Consider the following 24,669-nt stretch of genomic DNA (forward strand, 5'->3'; position numbering starts at 1 on the left):
TTGCCTACTCTAGGCCTTACAGAAAATTCTTCCTCTTAGTGTATGGAGCAACCAAGTGTCTATTAATATTTACTTGTTAATTTAAGAATAATCATCTCTTTAGAATTAGTACATTCATTTGTCTGTTTTGAATTTGATAGCCTAGTTATATCTTTTCAGTATATGTGCTCTGACAATCTACTTAAAGAAAGAAGGTTTAAGGGTAGAATGTAAGCAGGTTTCAGTTTATTAATTTGTTTTAGAAAATTTTTTATGCTTTACCCTCGTGTGTGTGTGCGTGTGCGTGCGTGCGTGCGTGTGTGTGTGTGTGTGTGTGTGTGTGTGTTTGTAGGTAAAACAAACCATGCCTCCCCCTTTCCTCTGAGAAGAAATTGAGAAAATTCAAAATAACTGTAAGGGAAAGCCATAATTGTAGCCTGGATATTAACCGCTATATTTCATTACCATGTCTTAACTCCCTTATTTTTTAGAACCTGACATTGGTCCTCCTAGTATGTTAATGTTATTTTGGTACAATCGTTGAAATATTTAATGTAAACATTTATATATTTAATGTAACATTTATATTTAATGTAAACATTTAACTTTTGGCTTTGGAATTTTTTTTTTGTTTGAGCTTTTTTCTTAAATTATAAAGTAAAATATAGTAATGATCAATTCCTGAAAACAAAGCACATTCAGATTTTTTTCCCTTTTGTCCTACCTTTCCCAGTAGTGACTCAGATGCATATAAAGATCAAATATCAGTATTGCCAAATGAACAAGACCTGGTGAGAGAAGAAGCCCAGAAAATGAGTAGTCTTTTACCAACTATGTGGCTTGGAGCTCAGAATGGCTGGTAGGTGCCAACCCTTTTAATATTAGAGTATCTTTAGTCTTTTACCTTTGCTTTTGAAATCAGAAGATAAGCCAAATGTGGTACATATAAATACAAACAAAAAGTACATATTAAAGCAAAGAATTTTATATACACACATGTTGAGGTTATGCTGCAACTATCTCATAAACTGGACTTACATTGGTTCTGAATGGTAAACCATATGTTTCTTTGTCACAGTGTTCCCTTTATATAATCTTGGAAGAAGAGGTAAATAAAATTTTTAAATCTGGGTGACCCGGAAATAGAAGATTCTGAACAGCACAGAGACAGAATTATTGATGCATAGAAGGTTTATATAGGCTAGAGTGTGTTCAGGAAATACTAGGAATTAAACTAATGTATTTGGCTTCAGGAAGGCGCAAATCCACATACAACTTTTTAGTAGAGTTACTAGGAAAAGCAGTCTGTAAGCTTCAGAGGTGATAACTAACATTACATGGTTTTTTCACTTTCTAGCAGTGTGGGGAGTGTTAACAAAATTGTACATGTCCAAAGGTTAATAAGCAAGGTCGGTAGTGTATCTTTTCCATAGGGGTCTAAAACTATAAAATGAAGGGTTGGGAAACTTTTTTCATGAAGAGTCGGATAAGAATTGTTAGGCTTTGTGGCCATATGATCTCGAACAACTTTTCAGCTGTGCTGTTGAGGTGCAAAAGCAGCCATTGCATTGACAATACATAAGTGGAGTAGTGGGGCTGTGTTCCAAGAAACTTTGTTTATGAACACTGACGTGTGAATTTCATGCAAATCTCATACATCATGAAATACTCTTCTTTTGATTTTTCCCAACCGTTAGAAATGTAAAAACCATTTTTATCTTGCAGACTGTACTAAGACAGGTGGAGGGCTGGAGGTATCCTATAGGCCATAGTTTTCCACTCCCTGTTGTAAGCCACTCTGTCATCAGAAAGCTATAATTCAGTCAAGTAGAAAAGTAAGATAACATTTTAAACAGGATTTTAGCCAAGGACTCTGAAGTATGGGGTAACCTGAAACTAACTGACCGTGCATTATTCTAGTTCTGGCTTTTCAGTCTTCATATGTTTCTGGTTGCTTAAGCAGCTTATTTCTCTGCCTTAGGCCTACCCTTACTCTCGTTGTTTTTTCCTAAAATTTGTATGTTAACTCTTCTTTCCTCCTGAAGGAGCTTTGTATTAGGTATAAGCCATGACTTGATGTTCTCTATGCCTTACCAGTCTTGATTTTGTTCTTGCAGTTTGTATGTCCATTCATCTGTAGCCCAGTGGAGGAAATGTCTCCATTCTATTAAACTTAAAGATTCGATTCTCAGTATTGTGTAAGTTTCATTTTAGAAATTCTTTCTTTTAAAAATATCTATTTTGATATAAACTAAATTTTAAGACTATTAAAGCTAACATGTGCTAAATGACTAAATCAATATCCAGATTTGTTTTCCCTCTTTATAGAATTAGAGAAGTTGAGCGCAATTGAAGCCTAACTAGAAAGTAAAATAGAAAACTTTAAGTAGAAAACTTGCCAAATTTGATTCCTTACCATACTATGAGTTCTTTAGTACTTTGAGGAGAAAAACCAATTGATACCTGTTAATTTACATTTGTTTGGGAATATTCTTTTTACTTTATGAGTATGTTGATAGAGTCATTTACTAGTCCTTTTCTACATGTCGACTATCAAAAATCAGTGTGTTTCTTAAGTCACAGAGCTGACTCTGTTAGTTCCACTTAAGGTGTGTGTCTCTGGTCTGTGGACCTTTTCTCTGTAGTCTTCGATGAGGAGGGTAGTTTGGGTCAGAAAGTGAACACCTGAGGCGCCACATGTGCTATTTATTTAGTTCAGCTGACATTTTCATAGCCAGACTTTCTCAGTGATGAAAAGAGTGTGTTCATTTAGGTTCTAATGTAAGCTCTTCATCTGTCGCATACTGGCCCCCTGAGAGCCTCTGAATTAGTTCAGTAGCACGTGGTCCCTTCTGTATTTCCGGATGGAGAGTTCTGAAATCCTTTGCCCTGTTTGCAGACATGTGAAAGGAATTGTGTTAGTGGCCCTGGCTGATGGCACCCTTGCAATCTTTCACAGAGGAGTTGGTGAGTTGTTATGAATCTATTACATGCGCACTAATGTGTTGCTTTGCAAAAGCATTTTCAAGTAGATTGGCTTCTTATGTTTTAAAGAAATGATGCTTAATAGGAGAAAGAATAAAGATTTAAACTGAATACTAACAATGTATACGATCAGAAAATACGTGAGTGCCTGCTTAGAGGTATGTATATACATTAATATTATACCACTAAAAATATGCTTACCATAATGAACAAGTAGTTTAGCGTTTTGTGGTCCTCTTATATGATGTTATATGGAGACATTTATTTTTTATTCATATATTTATTCAATTAGAAGAAATTTAGTGAGAGGGTATGTTTTCTTTTGTCCAGTATTTTAAAAGTAATTTGCACCCACTTACATTTATTAAGTATTTAAAAATAATTTTTAAGTGGGTATGGTTTAATCACTTTCATGACACATTATTTATATTCTTCCCCTTTAAAAGCAGTGTTTCTACCAACTTCACACGGAGGAGTGCTGGTGTCAGAAAACCTGCCTTGAGTGAATTGAGGGAATCGAGCACATAACACTTAATAACTCTTGGTACATGTATCAATCAGAAATGGTACTTCATTCCCTACTTGCTAGATCGGTAGATCAGATCAGGGAAATATAAAAATGTAGATACACTAAATTTGGATTCTAGCAAAGCTTTCCCCAGACTCATATGCTTTTGTGCTTGAGGGATTTGTAACTGACTGGTACCTAGAGATTGCTGGTTAATGACTACGTAACAGAAAGAGTAACAGGCCCCTGTTTTACCTTATTCAGGCCCGGTACAGACTTTATTTGAGTTTAACCCTCACCATAATTTATGAGGAAGATTCTACTGTATCCTCATTTTATAGATGAGGAAACTGAGGCACAAAGTATTTTAGTTACTTGTTCTTGGTCACTCAACTAGTAAATGGAATAGCCTAGAAAAAATGGAATAGTAAATGTTTTGGGAAACTGAATCCAAAATTATGTTGACAAAATAAGACAAAGTCCATTTAATAAGGATAAACGTAAAGTCCTGCATTTGGGTTCAGAAGAGTAAGATAGAAGAGTGAGAATTAACCTAAAGGTTGACGTCTGAAGAGTGAGAATTAACCTAAAGGTTGACTGCAAATTCCATATGAGTAGTAACTCCTTAAGTCTCATAGAAATTAGTGCCCAGAACAGGGCTGGTGATAATCCTGCTCTATTCTGGTAGATAGACAACATTAAATAGACATGGACAAAGCAGAGTTGGGATGAAGGGTCCATAAACTGTGATATGCACAAAACCTATGCCAAGGATGCTTGGTTTTGAAAGTAGAAGACATAGGGCAGTAGCAAAGAAGTTGGACTGGATTTATTGTTTGTTTTCCTTGGGCAAAACTACAGACTAATGGGCGACTACATACGAGGAGGCAGATTTTAGCTAGGTATGGGGAAATATCTTTTTTGATAGTTAATATCTTTCTGAAAATGGAACAGCTGCTTTGTGAGGCAGTACATTTTCTTCCACTGAAATTATTCAAGCACAGCTACAAAGCAAAGCAAACTTCCAGTAGTTTCTTCTCATTTGTATTTCTGTTATCACTAAAACTATAGTACACATGATTCCTAAAGTGTTAGCAGTTGAGGTGCCCTTGACTTCTCAAGAAAATGTATCAAAATGCAAGCAAGTGAGAGATAATATCCCCCAAATAACTTTAAATCCATTCTAATTCTTAAGATATTATTACAAATAGATAACTTACAACTGATTTATCACATCACTACTGTTGAGAGCATGGGGTCCAGGTACTGGGTGGCAGGTTGAGGTCTCTTCCAAGTTTGCAGTTTATAGAATAAGAGAACTGACTCTCTGCAAATAAAAGATACACTGAGTACATGGTATTTGGGGGTGCTTCATCAATAAAGTTAATTATGCACCCTATAGAATGTTTCTTGTGTTAAAATTGAGTAAAAGGTGGTATGCATTAACTCATAATCGATTTCTTCATTTAAAGACGGGCAGTGGGATTTGTCAAACTATCACCTGTTAGATCTTGGACGGCCTCACCATTCCATCCGATGCATGACTGTGGTCCATGACAAAGTCTGGTGTGGCTATAGGAACAAAATCTATGTGGTGCAGCCAAAGGCCATGAAAATAGAGGCAAGTTAACCCATGTTTTCTGTCCTTACTGAATTTGTATTTCCTGAAGGTTCTAAGACTGTTTTCAGCTTCTGTAGAAATTGTTTTCTGAATCTGTGTGTTTCAGGGTACTTCAGTGATATATTGATGGCATCTTAGCTTTCTGTGTTCCTTCACCTCTTGACTTTGAGGGTGGGAAATTTTTTTTTTTAAAGAAGATTAACACAAATGTTTCATGTGTGTCCCAGTATCCATAGATGCATCCGTGTATTGTTTGAATACATGATTCTTGATGTAATTATGTGTGGGTTGCTGGGGAGGGGGAGTCCCAAGTCTCTGCCACCCTATGTGTGTTTAGGCAAATCCATATATGTGTCAAAGACTGAGAAATAATATTGCAATGGGAATTTGTTGTAAAAATAAAACCTCTTAGCATTGCTTTCTTTAAAAAAAGTTTTGCAGTAATACATAAATTCATTCTAATTGTTTAAAAAAAGAAAAACTTACAAAAGGAAAATGTTAAGGTGGAAGGTCCCCTTCTCCCTTTGTCCCAAATTTCATTCCCTTACCTAACAGTCCCAAAGTTAACCATTTGGTGTTTATTTTTCAGATCTATTCCCTACATGTGCTCACGTGCAAACACACACAGACACACACACCAATGTAGGTTCCTTTGGTTTAATTATAAATGGTATCTTCATGTGTTTCTCTGCAACCATACAAATTCTTGAGATCAAATTCAGTCTTTTTGTTGAATACTGTTACAGAGCATGGATGTATGTGCCAGTATTGCTTTCATAAGTCAGTACCCTGTACAGTGTTGAAATCCCTTTGTTCTTTATTTTGTTTTGCAGTCCAGGATAAAAGCAATTGCGTATAGAACAGCGATCATATTTAGTAAACAATATTTAGGCTCCTCTTTCAATATATATTCTGCCAAATCATCAGTTTTTAAACACAAACTCCTACTTAATTAAAGTAACGTGATTGAACACTTTTTCCTAGAAATCATTCGATGCACATCCCAGGAAGGAGAGCCAAGTGCGGCAGCTGGCATGGGTGGGTGATGGTGTGTGGGTCTCCATTCGTTTGGATTCCACACTCCGTCTCTATCATGCACACACGTACCAGCATCTGCAGGATGTGGACATTGAGCCTTATGTAAGCAAAATGTTAGGTAAGCTTCCAAAGCATTTTATTTTTTTCAATTAAAGAAAATGTCTTATTTGTCAATGGTCTCAAATGCTGAATAGAACCAGTGACTAAGTTGAGCTCTTATCACTGAAAGCGTCAGACAGATACTCCATCCACCCTGTCGTTATGGGGATCATTTTTGTCTCCTCTTTTCTTTCCCACATCTAACCTTTGTGGGGGACTGTCAAGCCTGCCTCCAAAAACACCTTCAGTCAATTACTTCTTTTTCTCTGTCACTATCCCTATAGACCAGGCCACCGTGCTTGCTCCACTGGATAACCCTGACCTTCCTAACTGGTCTCCCTGTTTTCACTCCCGTCTGTGCTCTGCGTAGTAACCACTATGCAGTGTCACTATGACGTATTCCACTTACAAAATGCCAGCCACTTTTAGAATATTCCTGCCTTAGATGAAGTGGCACTTTGTGACATGACCAGAAGAATCTAAGGGGCCCAGACCACTCTCCTTACTCACTCTATTCTATCCACACTGACCCTTACTCTACAAGTTCCTTCCCATCTCAGAGCCCTCACATGTGCTGTATCCTCTGCCTGAGAACTTTTTCTTGGTCCCTTTTTACTTGACTTTCAGCCCATAGCTTACGTGTCACGTTCAGCTCTCCCAGTTTGATATAGGTCCCCTTACACCTTTTCTTCATGGACCTGTCATTAGTGCGGTTGCCCTGGCATTATGTGCTTTTTGTTTACTATATCTCTGCCCCACAGACCATAAGCCCCATGAAGGGCAGGGACCATTTCGGGGTGTTCCCTGCTGTATCCTTCCTCCTAATGCAGAGCTGTCTGACTGTTAGGGATGACATAAACGATTCCTTTATGAAGAGAGATTGAACTGCATCGGTGGTTTTTATCTCTTTAGGGTCTTTGCCCTCAGAAAACCTGATGATAGCTATTGTTCCCTCCCTGGAACCGGACATATATACACATAAACCCAGACTAATTTCAGGGCAAGACTTTGACCACAGGTGAAAGGTCTCTGGCTTAGACTGAATAAAGGTTCCTTCTGACACAGTGATTCTGTGATCGTACTCTCAGCTCTTACAAGTAGAACTTTATGAGTGATTAAATGCTCTTTGTCTTAAATGTATTATCTGTTTAATAATTTAGCCTCTCAAATAACAGAAAATGAGATCAGTTTAAAAATTCTCGAAATAAAAAAGTACATCTATTCTCTCTAAATTATATGCCTACAGTTTCCTAAAATTTCTGAACTGCTATCGAACCTAAATATGTGAACAAGGGAAGAGTGTAGGTTTTGTTAGCGAAGATTTTTTTTTTTAATCTATTACAAAGAAATTTAAGGCAAACCAGAACTCTTTCAGCTTATACAATTGAAGGACATTTGATTTCCCAATTTAGTAAACACTGTTTCTGTGTAGGGTTTTATGTTTTGTGTTCTGGTTTGGTTTGGTTTTGCAGCTCCATAATTAAATCCCATGCCATATTTCCTGATCCACAGTATCTTCCTTCTGAATGATAATGTTTAGAATTTTCTTTCCCATTAACCATGAATTGTCAGATAGATGATAAAGCCAAAATTATTTTGCTTTGATGTGTACCGTCAGGAAACATCCAAGTAGCTCTGGACATTTTCTCTCTCTTATATTAATCCAGCTACGCTGAGGGCCCTGGAACCTAAAACATCATGTACTCCAGTTTCTCAATGAAATGCTTTCCCCCATGTACAGGTACTGGAAAACTGGGCTTCTCTTTTGTGAGGATCACAGCTCTTATGGTGTCTTGCAATCGTTTGTGGGTGGGGACAGGAAACGGTGTCATTATCTCCATCCCATTGACAGAAAGTAAGTATATTTTCACCTGATTGTCTCAGTGCAGGGAATAGTGATGGCCAGAATTCAGGCAGAAGGAATTGTGTTGATGTCGGTAGCTCTGGTAATTCAGAAAAGCAAGCTGGTGGCAGAGATCTAACTGTTGTTCCTTCACTCTTTCTATGAAACTTAGGAACTGTTTCATAGAAACTTATGAACTGTAGTGAATAACTATTTCCATCTATCAGGACCAGTATTTATAATGAAAAGTTTTTCACTCTGAGCAGCTCTTTTTTTTCCCCCCTTCTTCCGCCTTCCCACCCCACTCCGGTTCAAGCTGTTGTTTCTCAGTCTAGTTGTGTAGGACGCAGCTCCCTGGCCTATGCTGGTATTATGAGCCTTGCGCTCCCCCAGCTGAAGCAGTCGGTCCCCGGTTGTCGGTCCGCTGCTCAGAGCAGCTCATGGCCGCTCTCGCCAGCTGCCGGGCACTCATGCTGGCTCTGGCTGCTCATGGCGTCACACAGCAGCACACAGCAGCCCACGGCCACTCACGCTGGCTGCTGGCCACTCACACTGGCTGCCGGCCGCTCCTGGCAGCACACGGTAGCCCACAGCAGCCCATGGCAGCACACAGCAGCTCACGCCAACCTCTGGCGTCTCACGGCTGCCCAGCTCCCAGGAGAGCTGTTGTTCACAATCTTAGCTGTAGAGGGCGCAGCTCACTGGCCCATGTGGGAATCAAACCCGCCACCGGCGTTAGGAGCACGGCGCTCCAACCACCTGAGCCACTGGGCCAGCCCCAGAGCAGCTCCTTTTTTCAATTCAGGAATTGAATTTCTATTTTATCTTTTAAATAAAGGTCAAAGTCTATTTTCCTTTCCTCTTTATTACACCAGTATCCAGAAACACTACCTAACATTCACCCTAGTTTTTCATATCTCCCTGGCAGTTAGTGTAGGATATTCCATTTGGCTTATTTGGGGTTTAGGAAAAGTTGTGGGAGAAATTTCTCAGGAGGTTAGCAAGCCTTTTCTTTATGCTGAAGGCAGGTCATCTATCCTGTATTTGAAAAGAATGTGAACAAAATGTACATTGTATATTGTTTCTATTTTCCATTATTTTTGTGAACAAAATACACATTGTATGTTTCTCACATTATGTTCCATTACATTGGTCATTCATCAAATAATTGTTTTTGTGTTGCAAAATTCATGGGCAGGGAATGGTTTGAAAACAAGTGCCATAAGTCCATAAAATAAGTTTAATAAATGAACACCTCAGAATCGCTCCACCTTTTTTTTAGGGGAAAGACAGGAAGACTAGTATATCTGGAAGGTGGTATATCTGGGCCTTTAGAGAACTAAATCCTTAATCCCAGCTGACTTTTCTGCAATTATAAATCTACGTGTTTAGACCATTTGCATCCTAAGCGATTCTAGGATCCCCAGAGTTCATTTCAGTTCTTTATAAAAGAGAGTTCCATTTTACCAGTTATTTGAACGGGATTTCTTAAAGAAAAAGTAGAAATAGTAGCATTTAGAAAACGCTTCCCATTAAATTATAAAGCACTGAAATTGCTTTATATTAAGAAAAATAAAATCACAGTAAATGAAATTGTGTTTTTTGAGCAGAGAGATTCTGTAGAGTCTTTGGTAAGAATTTTGAGTGTGGCTTGGTATTACACCAAGTTGGATATTGTTAGGAGCTTTGGGCACCACGTTGCCAGATGGAAGACACAGAGTGCTGGCTCCTAGTAATTCTTTTCCTCCCTGTCGTGCACCTCTCCATGTCCCCTTTCCTCCTCTCTCACTTTAGCCGTAATCCTCCACCAGGGACGTTTACTGGGGCTGAGGGGTAAGTGCAGATCCTGAACCCACTCTCCTTCCTGGCTTCTGATAGCCACTGTGAGGCTGTTCTTACAGCTCTAGAATGTTCCTAAATGTCATCCACTTGCAGTCACCGCATCGCAGCAGGTGTTTGTTTTGTTTTTGTTTTGATGTCTGTTACATGGCCACCAAACTACTGCTCAGCAGCTTAGTCTATTGATCACCTTTTGTTGCAGCTGAACTTTCTTTCAGACTTTTTTTTCCTTGCAATAAAAACACGAAACATCTCTTAAAACTGTCATTAATCTACATTGTTTACTCTTGTTACCAATCATGTTTCTTTCATTCACTTCCTAGCCCATGGAATGGGGATGTTTTGTGAGTCTGGTCATTCCAAAATAATCCAGCAAACGCCAGTCTGGTGTGAATAAAAACTAGTCTGTTGTAGTGGTGGGATCCTTTTAAGCACAGCTTTTTACCACCCCCCTCAAGGGAGGTATTCTTACTACAGGGGAGAAAAAGCAGAAGATAAACTATAAAAGTTTTATTTAAAAAATGTACCCATTTACTTTAAACTGTGTAACTGGTTAGTTTTCTAAAATGGGGATTAAACAACAAAATAAAACAGACATACCTGTTTGTTTCATACATGAAATCTACTTTGTTAACTAAAATGATTTTTTAAAAAGTAATACATGTGTTAAAAAGTAAGCTTAGTTATTGCTAGACTGGCAAAATCCCCTACTCCATTCACTGAGGTATTTCAAAATAACTAGCATGCTATGTATCTTTTTTTCCCAGCTTTGTGTTGAATTGGCATTGCTGCCTTTGTTTTATCTCAACTGGCTGTAGCTTTTAGATAATATCATAAGGATTAACCAGTAACCTCTTGCATCATTACTGTTTTCTACTGGAAAATATTTGGTATTTGGTTTTTCTGTTGCAGCAAATAAAACCTCAGGAGCACCTGGAAATCGCCCTGGAAGTGTGATCCGCGTGTATGGTGATGAAAACAGTGATAAAGTGACTCCAGGGACATTTATACCCTATTGTTCAATGGCACATGCACAGCTTTGCTTCCATGGACATCGGGACGCTGTGAAGTTCTTTGTGGCAGTCCCAGGTGACATAGATTATTCTGTCAAGAAGTTGTATGTAATTGTCTCTGTTCTGGCCCTTGGGTCCACTACCTACTTTAATGCTAAGTCCTAGAATTGCAGACCATTCCAGTGTAACACATGAAAAGTTCTGTAATGGAGGTACGAATAAAGGGCTATAGGGATACTTGAATGAAGTTGTTTTGGAATCTCTCCTCCACCCCCAAAAACAAACTTCTTGATTTTTATTTAAGAGATCTGCTTGCTTTTGAAAAGCAGTGGAATTATTTTGTCACCACAGAGTACCAAAAATGGTCTTGGCCTAACAAAGGAGATGACTAGAACAAAGGCCCCGACATCAAGGCTGTGTGTGGGAAGAGATGGAGAGTGAGCCCTGGTACCTCCCTCGGCATTGTGGCACAAAGATCATAGACCAGGAGCCGGGGGGTCTGGGCCCTCCACCTCGCCCCGTGCCTTGTTACCTTGAGCAAGTCACTTAACCTCTGAGACTCATTGCCTTATTTTCCTCAAGCAGACGTGATTCATATCTGCTCTCTGTCGGCCTCATTTGTTGTGAAAGTTAATGAATGTGCTTTGAGAACCACAAACTACCATCCAGATGAAAGGTGGTAATGATGATGTCCAATGAAAAATGTCCTGAATATTGAGAATACAAAAATAATGTTACTGATCAATGTTTTGCATATTTTCTCCTATAAGAGGCAAGTTTAGGAGTTAGACAAAGTTCAAATCTGATTTTGCCACATCAACTAACTGTGTGACATTGGACAGAGTAGTGTCTCAGTGTGTTAGGGTTCTTCAGAGAAACAGAACAGAGAGAGAGAGACAGAGAAAAGCGGGAGAGATATTTTGATTAATTGATTTAAGGAATTGGCTCGTGATATTAAGAGCCAGCAAGTATGAAATCTGCAAGACAGGTTGGTAGGCTGGAGACCCAGGCAAGAGTTGATATTGTAGCTCAAGTCCAAAAGCAGTCTGGAGGCAGAAGTCCCTCTTTTTTGGGGGGAACCTATGTTTTTCTCTTAAGACCTTCAGCTGATTGGATGAGACCCACCCACATTATGGAGAGTAATTTGCTTTACTCAAAGTCTACTGATTTAAATGTTAATCTCATCTTAAAAAAAAAAGAATAACTTCACAGCAATATCCAGACTAGTGTTTGACCAAATACTGTGTGTGTTTCCCCGAAAATAAGACGTAGCCGGACAATCAGCTCTAATGCGTCTGTTGGAGCAAAAATTAATGTAAGACCTGTTCTTATTTTACTATAAGACCAGGTATAATACAATATAATTATAATATCATATAATACCGGATCTTATATTAATTTTTTTAAAAAAGATTTTATTGGGGAAGGGGAACAGGACTTTATTGGGCAACAGTGTGTACTTCCAGGGTTTCTTTCCAAGTCAAGTTGTTGTTCTTTCAATCTTAGTTGTGGAGGGTGCCGTTCAGCTTCAAGTTGTTGTCCTTTCAGTCTTAGTTGTGGAGGGCGCAACTCAGCTCCAGGTCCAGTTGCCGTTGCTAGTTGCAGGGGGCGCAGCCCACCATCCCTTGCAGGAGTGGAACCGGCAACCTTGTGGTTGAGAGGACGTGCTCCAACCAACTGAGCCATTTGGGAGCTCAGCGGCAGCTCAGCTCAAGGTGCCATGTTCAATCTTAGTTGCAGGGGGCAGATCCCACCATCCCTCTCGGGACTCGAGGAATTGAACTGGCAGCCTTGTGGTTGGGAGCCCACTGGCCCATGTGGGAATCAAATCGGCAGCCTTTGGAGTTAGGAGCACAGAGCTCCAACCGCCTGAGCCACCGGGCTGGCCCTTATATTAATTTTTGCTCCAAAAGACGCATTAGAGCTGATTGTCCGGTAGGTCTTATTTTCGGGGAAACACGGTATGTGGCACCATGGCCTAGCCAAACTGACACAGAAAATTAACCATCACACTCATTTTCCCGAGGGTGTTCCAAAGATTAGATGATTAGTATAAATATTGCAGGATTGGTCTGTGGTACCCTTAGCAACATGGTAATGAGCGTCCCAAAACTCACATCTTGTATATTTGTATAGTTATTTCTTTAGGATAAATTCCTAGAAATGGAATTGCTGGTAATAGTGTTTTCTTGCTTTTTTTAAAAAAGAAATAAAATGTCATAGAGTCCCCTTTGAGTCTCCTTTATATTCCTCCAATCCCATCCCTTTCCCGTTTCCTCTCCATCTGTAACCATTATCCTCCTTCTGTAAACATTAACCATGTTTTATACTTTCACTACATTGGAACATATCGATAAACAATACATAGTGTTTTTGAATTTAACTTAAATGTTATGTTACATTATTAACAGAATTGTTCATTAGATAAAACAAGAAGGGTTTCTTCAACTTGCTTCTCATTTTTGAGATTTGTTAAGTTTATACATAGAGATCTTGTTCATTCATTTAACTATCGTATTCTAATATCTGAATAAATGTGTTATATTTTACTCAGTCTCCTATTGATGGAGGGCTGGGTTCCTCCCACCACCACCACCACTATTACAAGCAATATTGCCCCAGATCTTTTTGTGCAAGTGGTAAAAACTTGTCTGTTATAAACCTGGAAGTAGAATTGGTAACATTGCGGTTTGTTGACCAGTTGGCCCTAAGGATTAAACCATCAGGGTGACCTTCTCATCCCACTGTGCTCTTGCTTCTGTGGCAAAACTAACTAGTCTGCTAATAGTTCGCTGTAGCAGGCCTTATTTCTTCCAGAGTTTAATGAGTAATGCATGAAGGAGATACTGTGGGAATAAATCAAACTGCCCTCTCCACTTTCAACATAAATTAAAGTGTGTTGCGTCATAGGACTGTGTCCTGCTGTCTCCTGGAGGCGTGGTCTGTGTAGTTTGACCAAAGGACAGCAAACAAATTGTGGCAAGAAAAGACAAATACCCCACACAGCCAAAGCTTTCTAAGAGGGATGTCATAGAGATGACAGTGTGGGTAATATTTGTTTTCTCTCTCTACCATTTTAAGCTCAAGGATTCTACCTTAGAAGTAAACTTTACAGGAAATGGCATGTTTACCAGTAATTTTATTTGCATAATCTAAATTAAAAATAAGATGTACTTTTCTTAAATATCAGAGGAAAACCATGGATTTGAAATAAATTTAAATATTAATTAGGAGTACTCAAACGCATAATGCTTGAAATGAATACTTTTCTCCGTCTTTTACACAAACCCACATGTACCTTCTCAGGGAAGAGACCTTTCCAATGTCCCTCAAGTCAAAAGATGTAGATTGTAAAAGTCTGAAGCAGGCAGCTAAGACTAGCCTGGCCATAAACAGATTTCATACTGGATTTTGGACCTACATCTGCTTTGGTACAAAATGGCTTCACTTAGCTTTTCAAATTGGGCCTTTATGACCTTTGTAGTTGTTTTCTGATCACGCAGAGGCTTCTAGCATCTCCAGGACTTTGGTTGTATTAGATTATATTTACCTTTTTTTGTTCAACTTTCTGAAAATATTCAGAAAAAATGAGTTTCCCACCCCAATCTATGATAAGTAATATTCACTTCTGATCCTGTATAAATAGGTCAAGTCGTCAGCCCACAAAGTGGCAGTAGTGGCACGGATCTGGCAGGTGACAAAGCAGGGCCATCGGCACAGGAGCCTGGCAGCCAGACGCCTTTGAAGTCTATGCTCGTCATCAGTGGAGGAGAGGGCTACATTGACTTCCGGATGGGTAAGTGGGTAAGCTTCTGGGAGCTCAGTTTCCACTGTGTTCTGTGACCTGGATTTTCACCCACGATAAACCCTGATAAGTGATTTCTAGGTTTTCTTTGAACTCATTACATGGAAAAGAACTTTCTATTTTCCTCCCTCCCTTCCATCCTTCCTTTCTTCCACCAAAGTGTATGTGTTTGAAGGAGCATTAAAAAATAGAAAGGTTTGTCATATATTAAGGTACACGTGAAGAACTTAAGATTTGGGGTTGGAAGGCCTTGGGCAAATCATTCAACCTCCCAGAACCTTAGTTTCCTCATCTGCGAAATGGAGAAATAATAATACTTTATAAAGTGTTGTTTGTATCAAATTGATTTCATTTGTTCATTTTCTCACCTTGTAAACATTATCTACTATGTGCCTGTCAGCCTTAAGCATGCGATACAGAAACAAAGCAGATATCTCCCCCGTAGACCACAGAACAGTGCAGAGATAGAAGTGTGCTAATGAACGACAGTGTAGAGATGCTCTGATGCGCTATTGGAGAAGGGGCGGGGGCAGGAGGAAGTCCAGACAGGGTGCTTGAGGTGACTCAGCACCCAATAGTGTTGGTCTGAAGAGCTGGGGTACGGAATGGGATGGGAAGACTTGGGGGTTGGCGTTCCCAAGTAAGAGAATAACGACCAAAGGTTTAGACATGTGAAACCACCTTCGTTGAAGAAAAACTACTGAAAAGTGACTAGAGCATAGAGTAGAAAGAAGTACAAGTTTGACCAGAGATAAGTCTAGAAAGGGAGGAAGGGACTGGATTATGGAAGGCCTTTATATATGCCAAATTAAGGAATTTGCATTTTTATCTTTAAAGCGATGGAAAACTATTGGAGGCCTTTAAATAGAAGAGCAATGTGATTAGATTTGTGTGGAAGGTAGATTGGAGGTATAAGACTAGAGATCGGGAAATAAGCAAAAGTGAACTGATTAAGGTAGTAGCAGTAGAAATAGATAAACAGCATGATGGGAAATTGGCACGTGCAGTCATGTACCCCATAATGAAGGGGGTACGTTCTGAGAAATGCATCGTTAGGCAGTTTCATAGAGTACACTTACACAAACCTCAATGGTGTAGCCTACTGCACAGCCAGACTCTACGTACAGACTAGCGCTCCTAAGCTACACGCCGATGCAGCATGTTACTGTACAAAACAACACGCAGTTAAATCACGCACGAGAGAAAATGAAGGAATCAAGTAAACGTGAGATGTGAGACTGCTGCCGGTATAACACAGCGTACTGTTGTACAACAAACTTTTTTTGATAAGTAGAAAGAATAGACTATAAAATAATAAAAAGTGTAGTGTAGTAAGTACATAAACCAGTAACATAGTCGTTTATTACCATTATCAGGTATTACATGCTGTACTTAATGTATGTGCTAAACTTTCTGTGACTGACAGCGCAGTAGTGCTTTACACAGCATCGCCACAAACACGTGAGGAATGCGCACTATGACATCACTAGGCAACAGGAAACTTTCTGCACCATTATAATCTTACGGGCCCACCGTCTGCAATGCCATTATGACTGTAAGAGGATGTGGGGGAAGGGAGCGAGCCATTGACTCAGAGATATGGACTCTCAGGACGGAAGAGGATTTGGAGGGAGGGAAAGAGGATTTCCAGTACTGGGTATGTTGACCTTGAAAAGAGCATGGGAGTTGGGAGTTACATAGGTGGGAAACGTTCACTGGGCTTTTGGGTCTTTTTTTTTGTTTGTCTGAGGAGAGAGGGTTCTTGGGAAATAATCTGTCTAAGAAGGAATGACCAAAGAGGTACAAAGAAAACAGAGAATTGATGTTTGTGCAAGTCTAGTGCTTTATAGACTATAGAGCACTGTGATGTAAATTTATTTGCTGTAAAAGAAGGGATCCTTCAGACTGGCCTGAAATTAGAGTGATTCAAAAGTTCCTAAACATCAATGAATACTGTAAAAAGAGGTATAAAATTTAGGGTCATGTAAGTGAGTGTGCCACATGTAATTAGTATAAACTAGAATATCTAATGCAAAAAGGCTATTGACACATTTTAACGAGGGGATGTTAATGTTAAGTTTAGAAATTAATGGATTCTGGTGACGTTAGCAGGAATGGGGTCACTTCAAAGTGTTTTAAATAATTGTCTGTTGGTACGGAAGTCCTTTTTAAAAGAGGGACTTTACTTGGCTGGGGTGATTTTTTTTTTTTTTTTAAGTGCAATATGGCAGTTGGAACCATACAAAGTATGTTGGTAAAACCTCTGGTTTTTCCATTTTCACTAAAAATTCCTTCCATTGTAGAGTCTGAAAATAGCATAGAAATTGCTTGACCAGGTTTGTCGGTATCTCTAGTTAACCCAACCTGAAAAACAGACTTGTCTTAAAGCATAGGTTAATTTTAATAGTAAATATGCTTTAAAAAAATTCAGTGTGATTTTTGTTGTTGTTCCTTTTTCTTTTTCATTTCCTATAATATATTAACAATGAAAAATTAATCCCAGCAGTCCTATATGGATTAAGTAGGATGTAGAGACCTTAGGAAACAGGGTAATTTTTAAAAATAGAACCTTCACAACAAAACAACACAAAAAACAAATGCCAGCAATCTTATCTCAGCTAATTACTCATTATCATTGTAACTTTTTAAAATTTAAAAACCAAACTTAATTTTTTATACTCAAGCTACCTGACTATATTTCAGTTCAGAATTGGATTTTGAGCCTTTTAAGGCATGCTCCTCTCCACAGTTGGACATTGCTGTGAAAAGGCCAGTAAGAGGTGGGTAAGGGAGAGATTGGCCTGCTGAGGAAAATGCAAATTTTTATGGTTTTTCCTCTTCCACTCTTCTAGTTGACAGTATCAATGTTTTCTTTTGCCCGGCTGAAATTCAGCTGAGACACAGTACAAGGTTATAGGAGATCGGTGTTATAGCTTAGTCCCTTGTTATCTAAATGGGGAGGATTCCGCTGAAGAATCTGACCCGTTAGACGAGTTTTCTCTGGGTTATGCCAGAGTAACCCTGCTCTGCAACAAAAAAAACAATTGATGGGTGCTTGTACAGAGAGGTATGGGTGCTTGTACAGAGGGGTATGGGTGCTTGTACAGAGGGGTATGGGTGCTTGTACAGAGGGGTATGGGTGCTTGTACAGAGGGGTTTGGGTGCTTGTACAGAGAGGTATGGGTGCTTGTACAGAGGGGTATGGGTGCTTGTACAGAGAGGTATGGGTGCTTGTACAGAGGGGTATGGGTGCTTGTACAGAGAGGTATGGGTGCTTGTACAGAGAGGTATGGGTGTTTGCACTGGGCCTTGTAGAGCAGTGTCTTTGATCAGGACCTCATTTGTCAAATTCGTTCAGCAGCTACTGGAAGAACCTCTAGTCTGTGTGTACCTCGGCCTCGTTTCTTCATCTCCACTATACTCATGACCTATCCTAAATTTGAAAATGATGAAAAGGAAAAGTCAGCCTATTAGGCGAAGAATCTGCCATCTCATAGTGCTGCAGGGAGACGATGTCAGTTTCCATGTGCTGGTGTCAGTTACCTTTGGAGAACTTGACTGTCACAATAAGCATGCGTTGTCGCTTATTTGTGGGGCCTGTCCCCACGCTTTCACATTAATAGTACTGTCTAGTCTCGTTCTTACTTTGAAATAGACAAGAGCAGACAGTCCATTTTAGATAAACACAGAATTGGACAGCTTTGCTTTCTTAGCTTCCGTCTCTGTTAGCTTCAGTATGCACACATATTGGGATGAGCCCCCAACATAATTTAGTGAACTCACTGTTACAGATACAGTCTGGAAATGAATAACCTTTTCAGAAATCAGATAAGAAGATTCGGATTCACGGCATTTCTTTTACTGTGTTGTCTGCAATGGGACCCAGATGAGTTCTGTGCACACTGTTCGTGCACCGAGCATTAGCATCTTGGGGGATGGACATCAGCCTGCAGAGTCCACACTCAGCCTAACTTATCACCCTCCTTGTCGTCCTCCAGGTGATGAAGGTGGAGAATCGGAACTTCTTGGAGAGGATCTTCCACTTGAACCGTCTGTTGCCAAAGCAGAAAGGAGTCACTTGATCGTGTGGCAAGTGATGTATGGCAGTGAGTGAGCCCATGGGACGCAGGTGGACACGGAGACGCCGTCTCTTCTGCATGGTTTCTTTTCCCTTTTCCTCTTTATTTAATGCTCTCTTCGTGAAATAAGTTTCACCACATAATGTGTGAGCATTTTTTTCCCTGTTAACTTTACATTACAAAATCTGTCTTACCGTAACAATACAGGAACTAGCCGTTTTACTGCACCAGTGTTATAGGCAATTTCAGTATATTATGAACAAATCAAGGAATGTTTACTTTCTGCAAACTGGTGAATTATAGAAAGCAATCCAGATGTGGTATATTCTGCCACAGTTAATGTCACTTCGTTTGATGGGGTCACTTTTTAGCTGTCACTAATAATGGAATTAATGGAAACACTTGATAAATGAAACTACAGTAGTAAAGTTTTCCCCAGTGTATTATAAAATTGACACAAACTAATATCAGGTGGATTATCAGGATTTATCTAAATGTCCCAAGAGGGCTAAAAGCTAACTGTAAATTACTTTAATTTTCACTTTCAAATCTGACAAATCTTGTTTATATGATATATAAAACTTTGTTTTCATCAGATTTGGGGGGGTTTTATATTAAAGAAATTAAGACTACACTATTTAAATAAAAGTTTCCTGTTTCTGACTTATTAGAGCTGTAAAGTTTGTGAGGCCTGCTTCTCTGAATATTCTGATTTTTTGTTTTTTTTGTTTTGTTTTTTCTTTGGTTTTTTTGAGACTAGTTTCACTCATTTCATACTGACATGTTTGAAAGGTTTATACTTATAAGGCTTAGAAGATAGGTATCAGCAATGGGAGGATTTTTTTTCTTTTAAAGGAAATTGTGTTTTGGATTTCTTGTACCAGCAGGTGGTGGTGGTTGGTTGAATTTTTTCCATGTGAAAGATTCACCTGTTTACCAGTTGTTGGACTGCTCTTTCCAGTTACTAAGAGTAAAGCCGTAGTGGTAATGGAGTGTGGCCTGACGGACTGAATGAGGGATATGATTAGAAATGGTGTTGTCTCTTCTGTATAAAACTACAGAACAGCTATACTTGATATTTTTTATGTAAATGACACATTTGAGCTTTTATGCCCTGTTGAAATTGAAATGCCATCTTCAAAGAGGAAAACTATGAAGGGGAAGAAGACAAAGCCAAGAAGACAAAACCAAGAGTAAAAGTCGACGTGACATCTTTTTACTCACAACACCCATTTTAAAAATAGAGGCTAGATCTGATTGCCTTGTTTAATTATACTGTGGTTTTTTTCCTTCTCAACCTTCTTGAAAATGTGTGATTTACTGATTACTTTAAGCAAAGCTAAATATAAATTTAAGTGCTATTTTAAAAATATAAACCTATTGGATAAAGACCTCTTATCAGAAGGACTACTTCAAAGAAAGGAAGGCAAACACAGGTCTCAGATTATCTGAGCATTCTTAAGTGCCAGGGATTTTTTTTCTGAATTGTCATGCAAGATATTTGTAAAAAGTACATGTATCTTTTAAGCATATACATGATTAGGCTAGATTATAAACTACATCAGATTTAAGGAGCTGGAGGAGGCCTTTGGATCCATTTGGCCATGTGTGTCTATAAGCACATTATGTACACAGTAAAATTGCAGACACTTTAAATGGCTAGAAGAAAAAACTTTTGGTAAAAGCTGTTAAAAGGATAATGCTTTTGCTTGAGCTATGTACTTTTCTTCAGGGCACTAAAACTTAGGCCACTTTTCCATAACTTGTAAGGTATGCTTTTAATTCATTTTAAATCTGAGTCATTTTTGGCAATACCTTAAAAAACCCACATTCTTAAACATTTTGGAGAATGTTGTTTAAATTCACAAAAAAGAGACACCAAAGTGTTTGGAAATTTTAATACCCAGAAGTAAACATCGCAGAATCATACTCCATTTGCTGTTCAGTCTTTTACAATTTACATGGCCGAATGTAATTTAGGAAATCAGGAGTTAAAGATGAGAAATGTAAACAAACATGTTGTAATTGTTCTTTTTAAACTTACTGGCTTTAACTTAAGAAATGTGGGTTTGTCGTTATTTTATGTCACACTGTCAGATTGCCTGTGCCCCTGTTAATTAACTTCAGGGGCACAGAGTTCAAAATAACCTGTACAATTTATTTTAAGGGCTTGTCCTCATGTTTGTAATTTCAGTTAAGTATTTTCTGCATATTGCTTTATTTCCCCCTTGCCCCCAATAACATGTTTATATTCGTGTAATGTTCACTTTAGTCAAGGGGCAACCTTTGGAAGAAAATGCCAAAATGCAAGCTTCTTGCAAGCAGCAGTGATTGGTGTAAACTGCCCTTAGCTAGCACGTTAAGGGCAGAGAAGAGGATTGAGTACCTCGGGTTGGTCTCCATGTAAAAAACATTTACTCCTATTGGAAGAAATAAGGGATACCTGAGAATTTTCTCATTTTGTTACGCTTGGGTTATGTGTGAGGTTGGACTGTGTAAAATTGCTGATGTTTGACCATTGCTGATCTACAAAAGTGGCAGTATCATATACAGCAATCAAACACTATTGTATGTAGATTAAAATCCCTGTGAGGCAAAGGGAGAATATTCTCTAGGAATTCAGCTTTTAAAGGTCTTCCTAGATTTGAGAATAGATCCTTTAACAATGGCTGCCTTAGAAACAAAACAATTGTCTCATAATATTAACTGGCCTAAAGAATGTGTGTCGGGCAACTGCTATGGAACTGAGTATTTATTTCCTTGTGAGTATTATGACCTTTACCAAAGGACTCAACCAGATTTAGGGCACTTCTTAATTGATCATGTTGAGAAAGGGACTCATTGGTCCTAGTTTGTAACATGGGAAGAGTGGAGCAGAGAGAATTAAATGTGGAAATCATAAATGCTTTCTAACAGGGTTATGCTGGTTTATAATACAGAATGTCTTTTTCTTTCTCTTTAAAGAATTAAGTTTTTATTAATGTTGTCATACATTTCTCAATATTTGAATATATTTTAACCATTTTATGTTCTGAATTTGTTTTTTGTCCTAGACATTTTATCCCAAATTTTACTTGCCTCTGTAATCTGAAAAATGGGTTCTAGGATGTCCTACTTGCTGTCTCTTAGAGGCTGAGGCTTCATTTCTATGAGCAAAAAGCTTGTTTAGCAATGTAGCTATTTCAGTATTTATTTCTATTATGGAATCCCTGGGGTTCGGAATGTAACTTTGTACATGAAATATATATAAATATGTATATGAAACATGTATCAGGTCCAGTGTATTTTGTTTTTGCCTTTCTGAGGCGTCTGACCTTGGTTTTTATTTGAAAGTCCAGTCATCCTTCCCCATCAAACACATTGTCGTTGTCATTTCTGAGGGACTGTTGCCATTTGGCGCTAGCTAAAGGTGAGCCCTGGGGAGTACACAAAGCACACGTCTGCTTGGCTCACTGTTCACATGAGACATGAGTAATAGACAATAGGGCTTTCTAGAAATGTGGGTGTGCTGAGTAACAACCCACACGTGATACTAAGGCATGCCGTTTGCCAGATTGCTCAGTGAGGAGAGGCAGGCTGCGGCGTAGATGTTAATGAGATGGCATGCTTATTCGTGATCCATTTGCTTGGGAGAGACCGAAAGGAAGGGTGATTATAAAACCAATCATGTGGTAGCACAATGTGAAGTGGTATTTGGACCAATCCCGTGTATTTTGTTTATAAGAAATGTGGGTTTCTGGCGTGATAGTAACAGTCCTGATGGGCACGTTAATAGAACAGTTGACTAGATGAAGGCACAGCTGTCTATCCAGTGAGGTGGGACACTCTAGGACAGAATTAATAGCCTGGCTCCTTCCTACTTGACAGGCCCCCTCAGTCCTCAGGGGCCTACCGGGTCATTGGGAAACTGATGAATTCTGGTCGGCCTCATTCGGTCCTCTCCCTGAACTGGCAGGTCTCTAGTGGAAAGCCAGAGTCGCAGTGCAGGACTGGAAGTGTCCGTTTTCATTTTGTTGGGGGCAGGATGGGAGTGCTGTCCTCATAACAGATGGCAGCGTGCAGTCCCACCTAGTGGCGAAACTGCCTTTCACACCTTAGTGGAGAGAGAACGGTCTGAGTCCCGGGCTCTTCCTCAGCCCCCCTCAGGCCTCTCCTGTTCAGTGTGGGCTTGAGAGCCCTGGCCATCACAAAAGGCATGAACTTAATTCATCGTCAGCAGTGGCCAATTTGATAGAAAAGATTTGGTAGTTAGGAGACTTTTCAGAATGCCTTAAATATTCCATAATAATGCAGTTCAGTTTTACACTCATTTCCTTTAGACACATGGTAGTATAATTGCAAAGTGGGCTGTAGACCCATCCAGGCTGTGCCCTGCGGTGACCCTCGGCAAGTCACTTTAACAGCACCCCAGAATCACCCACGAAGGCATAAAACTGCAGCCCAGATCTACTGCATCTATGCATCTGTGAAGTGTCACGGGTCTGTGTGCTGTGTGCCTTAGGCTGAAGAAGACTGCTTTTACATCTTTGGACCTTGTTCTCTCATGAGTTAAAGGAGGGTGGTTTATCCAGGTGATCTAAAAAGAATCCTAGCTCTAATGTCTCTGGTTCTGTGACCCCGGCTCTAATTTGCCTCGATGTGTTGTGTGCATAGATACCAACCTCACCTGCAACAAGCCTCAGCTCAGGGCGGCCAGCTTTTCGTGTAAAAGCTGCAGTTCTCAACCCGGCCAGTAGAGGACAGTGTGGCCTGAATCACCACCACCACCACCACCGCCACCCCCACCCCCATCCCAGCTAGTTCCAGAATGAAGTGAGTTCCTTCTTCCTCTCATCTAGGGACTGTCAGACTGTTTATGGGAACAGTTACCTCAGGTGGTTCTGATTCTTGCATTGGGAACAGCTGCTTAAGAGGCACTGAAGAGCAGCCCAGCTGGATTCACAAGCATCTGTTTTCCAGGAGCAACAAAGCTTTTTTCATTCCTGGCCAGTTATTACCAGCCCATGAGCTCACCCCAGGCTCAACCCACTGCTCTTTCCCTTTTCCTTCATGGATAATTGAAGCTTAGGGTACTTCAAACTTCCTGCTACATTAAAAGACTAAAGAGAATATTTCATCTTCCATTCACTTGGTCAGCGTATTTTTTTCATAGAAGAAAGCCATAACCCTTTTGTTGTTATCATGACTAGCTTACATGTACATAACATCTCTAATAGTTTTCCCAAAGCCTTTACTCCATAAACTCAAAGGTGATTGGTAGAGCAACTCTTTGGAGTGATGTAGGGGCCTGGACGTAGGAGGGGCCTTGCCTCAGGTCCACATGAGACGAGTAAAGGCTCAGGGTCCTCACTGCGGCGAGAATAACCAGCTTCACTCAACACAACAGGCGACTGCAGGTGTGTGTGGGAAAAGTACTAGCTCTCAAGTCAGGAGACCTGGGTTTGAATCCTGGGTCTACTGTTTTTCTGACCCTTCATTCGTCACTCAACTATTCCGTTTCCTTACTATATATATCAAAATAGAGTAACAACCCTCGTCCCCTTCAAGGGTTCTTGTGGCGACTATGAAGAAACGATGTGATAGCCACCAGCACACCACCTGCTTCTGGTCGGAACTCAGCAGCAGACATTGGAGCTTCCTCAGTGTCAGGGATGTGAGGATGAGTAAGACACGGTCAAGGAGATAAGGATAGGAGAGGGAAGGAGACACGGAGATGGTGAAGTACAATAAAGTATTAGGTCTGTACGTTAGAAGCAGTAGTTAACATGTGATATTGGTATGGTGTCTGCTTTGGCTACTTTGTAACGTAAAAACGAGAAAAACTCCCATGCTTATCGAATGCAGAATATTCTTATTTCCA

General features: G+C 39.6%; 1 protein-coding gene across 16 annotated transcripts in view; it reads left to right on the top strand.

Moving 5' to 3' along the window:
- The window catches only part of SPAG9 (sperm associated antigen 9), a 110,450-nt gene extending 88,373 nt beyond the window's left edge, over positions 1-22,077 (top strand). For 10 of the 16 annotated variants that reach the window (XM_019730987.3, XM_019730983.3, XM_074320533.2 and 7 more), the window contains 10 exons: positions 713-838; positions 2,097-2,177; positions 2,879-2,946; positions 4,945-5,093; positions 6,078-6,249; positions 7,972-8,085; positions 9,868-9,906; positions 10,825-11,001; positions 14,572-14,721; positions 18,729-22,077. In XM_019730987.3, coding sequence (XP_019586546.1) covers positions 713-838; positions 2,097-2,177; positions 2,879-2,946; positions 4,945-5,093; positions 6,078-6,249; positions 7,972-8,085; positions 9,868-9,906; positions 10,825-11,001; positions 14,572-14,721; positions 18,729-18,844 — 1,192 coding nt within the window. In that variant the 3' untranslated portion in view covers positions 18,845-22,077. The remainder of the gene's footprint in view (positions 1-712; positions 839-2,096; positions 2,178-2,878; positions 2,947-4,944; positions 5,094-6,077; positions 6,250-7,971; positions 8,086-9,867; positions 9,907-10,824; positions 11,002-14,571; positions 14,722-18,728) is intronic. The other 6 variants (XM_019730991.3, XM_019730993.3, XM_019730999.3 and 3 more) reach the window with 2 other exon arrangements.
- Positions 22,078-24,669: the final 2,592 nt, after the last annotated feature.

This window comes from Rhinolophus sinicus, chromosome 12, assembly GCF_057876585.1.
Source record: "Rhinolophus sinicus isolate RSI-liver-muscle chromosome 12, RSI-T2T, whole genome shotgun sequence".
Classification (NCBI taxonomy): domain Eukaryota; kingdom Metazoa; phylum Chordata; class Mammalia; order Chiroptera; family Rhinolophidae; genus Rhinolophus; species Rhinolophus sinicus.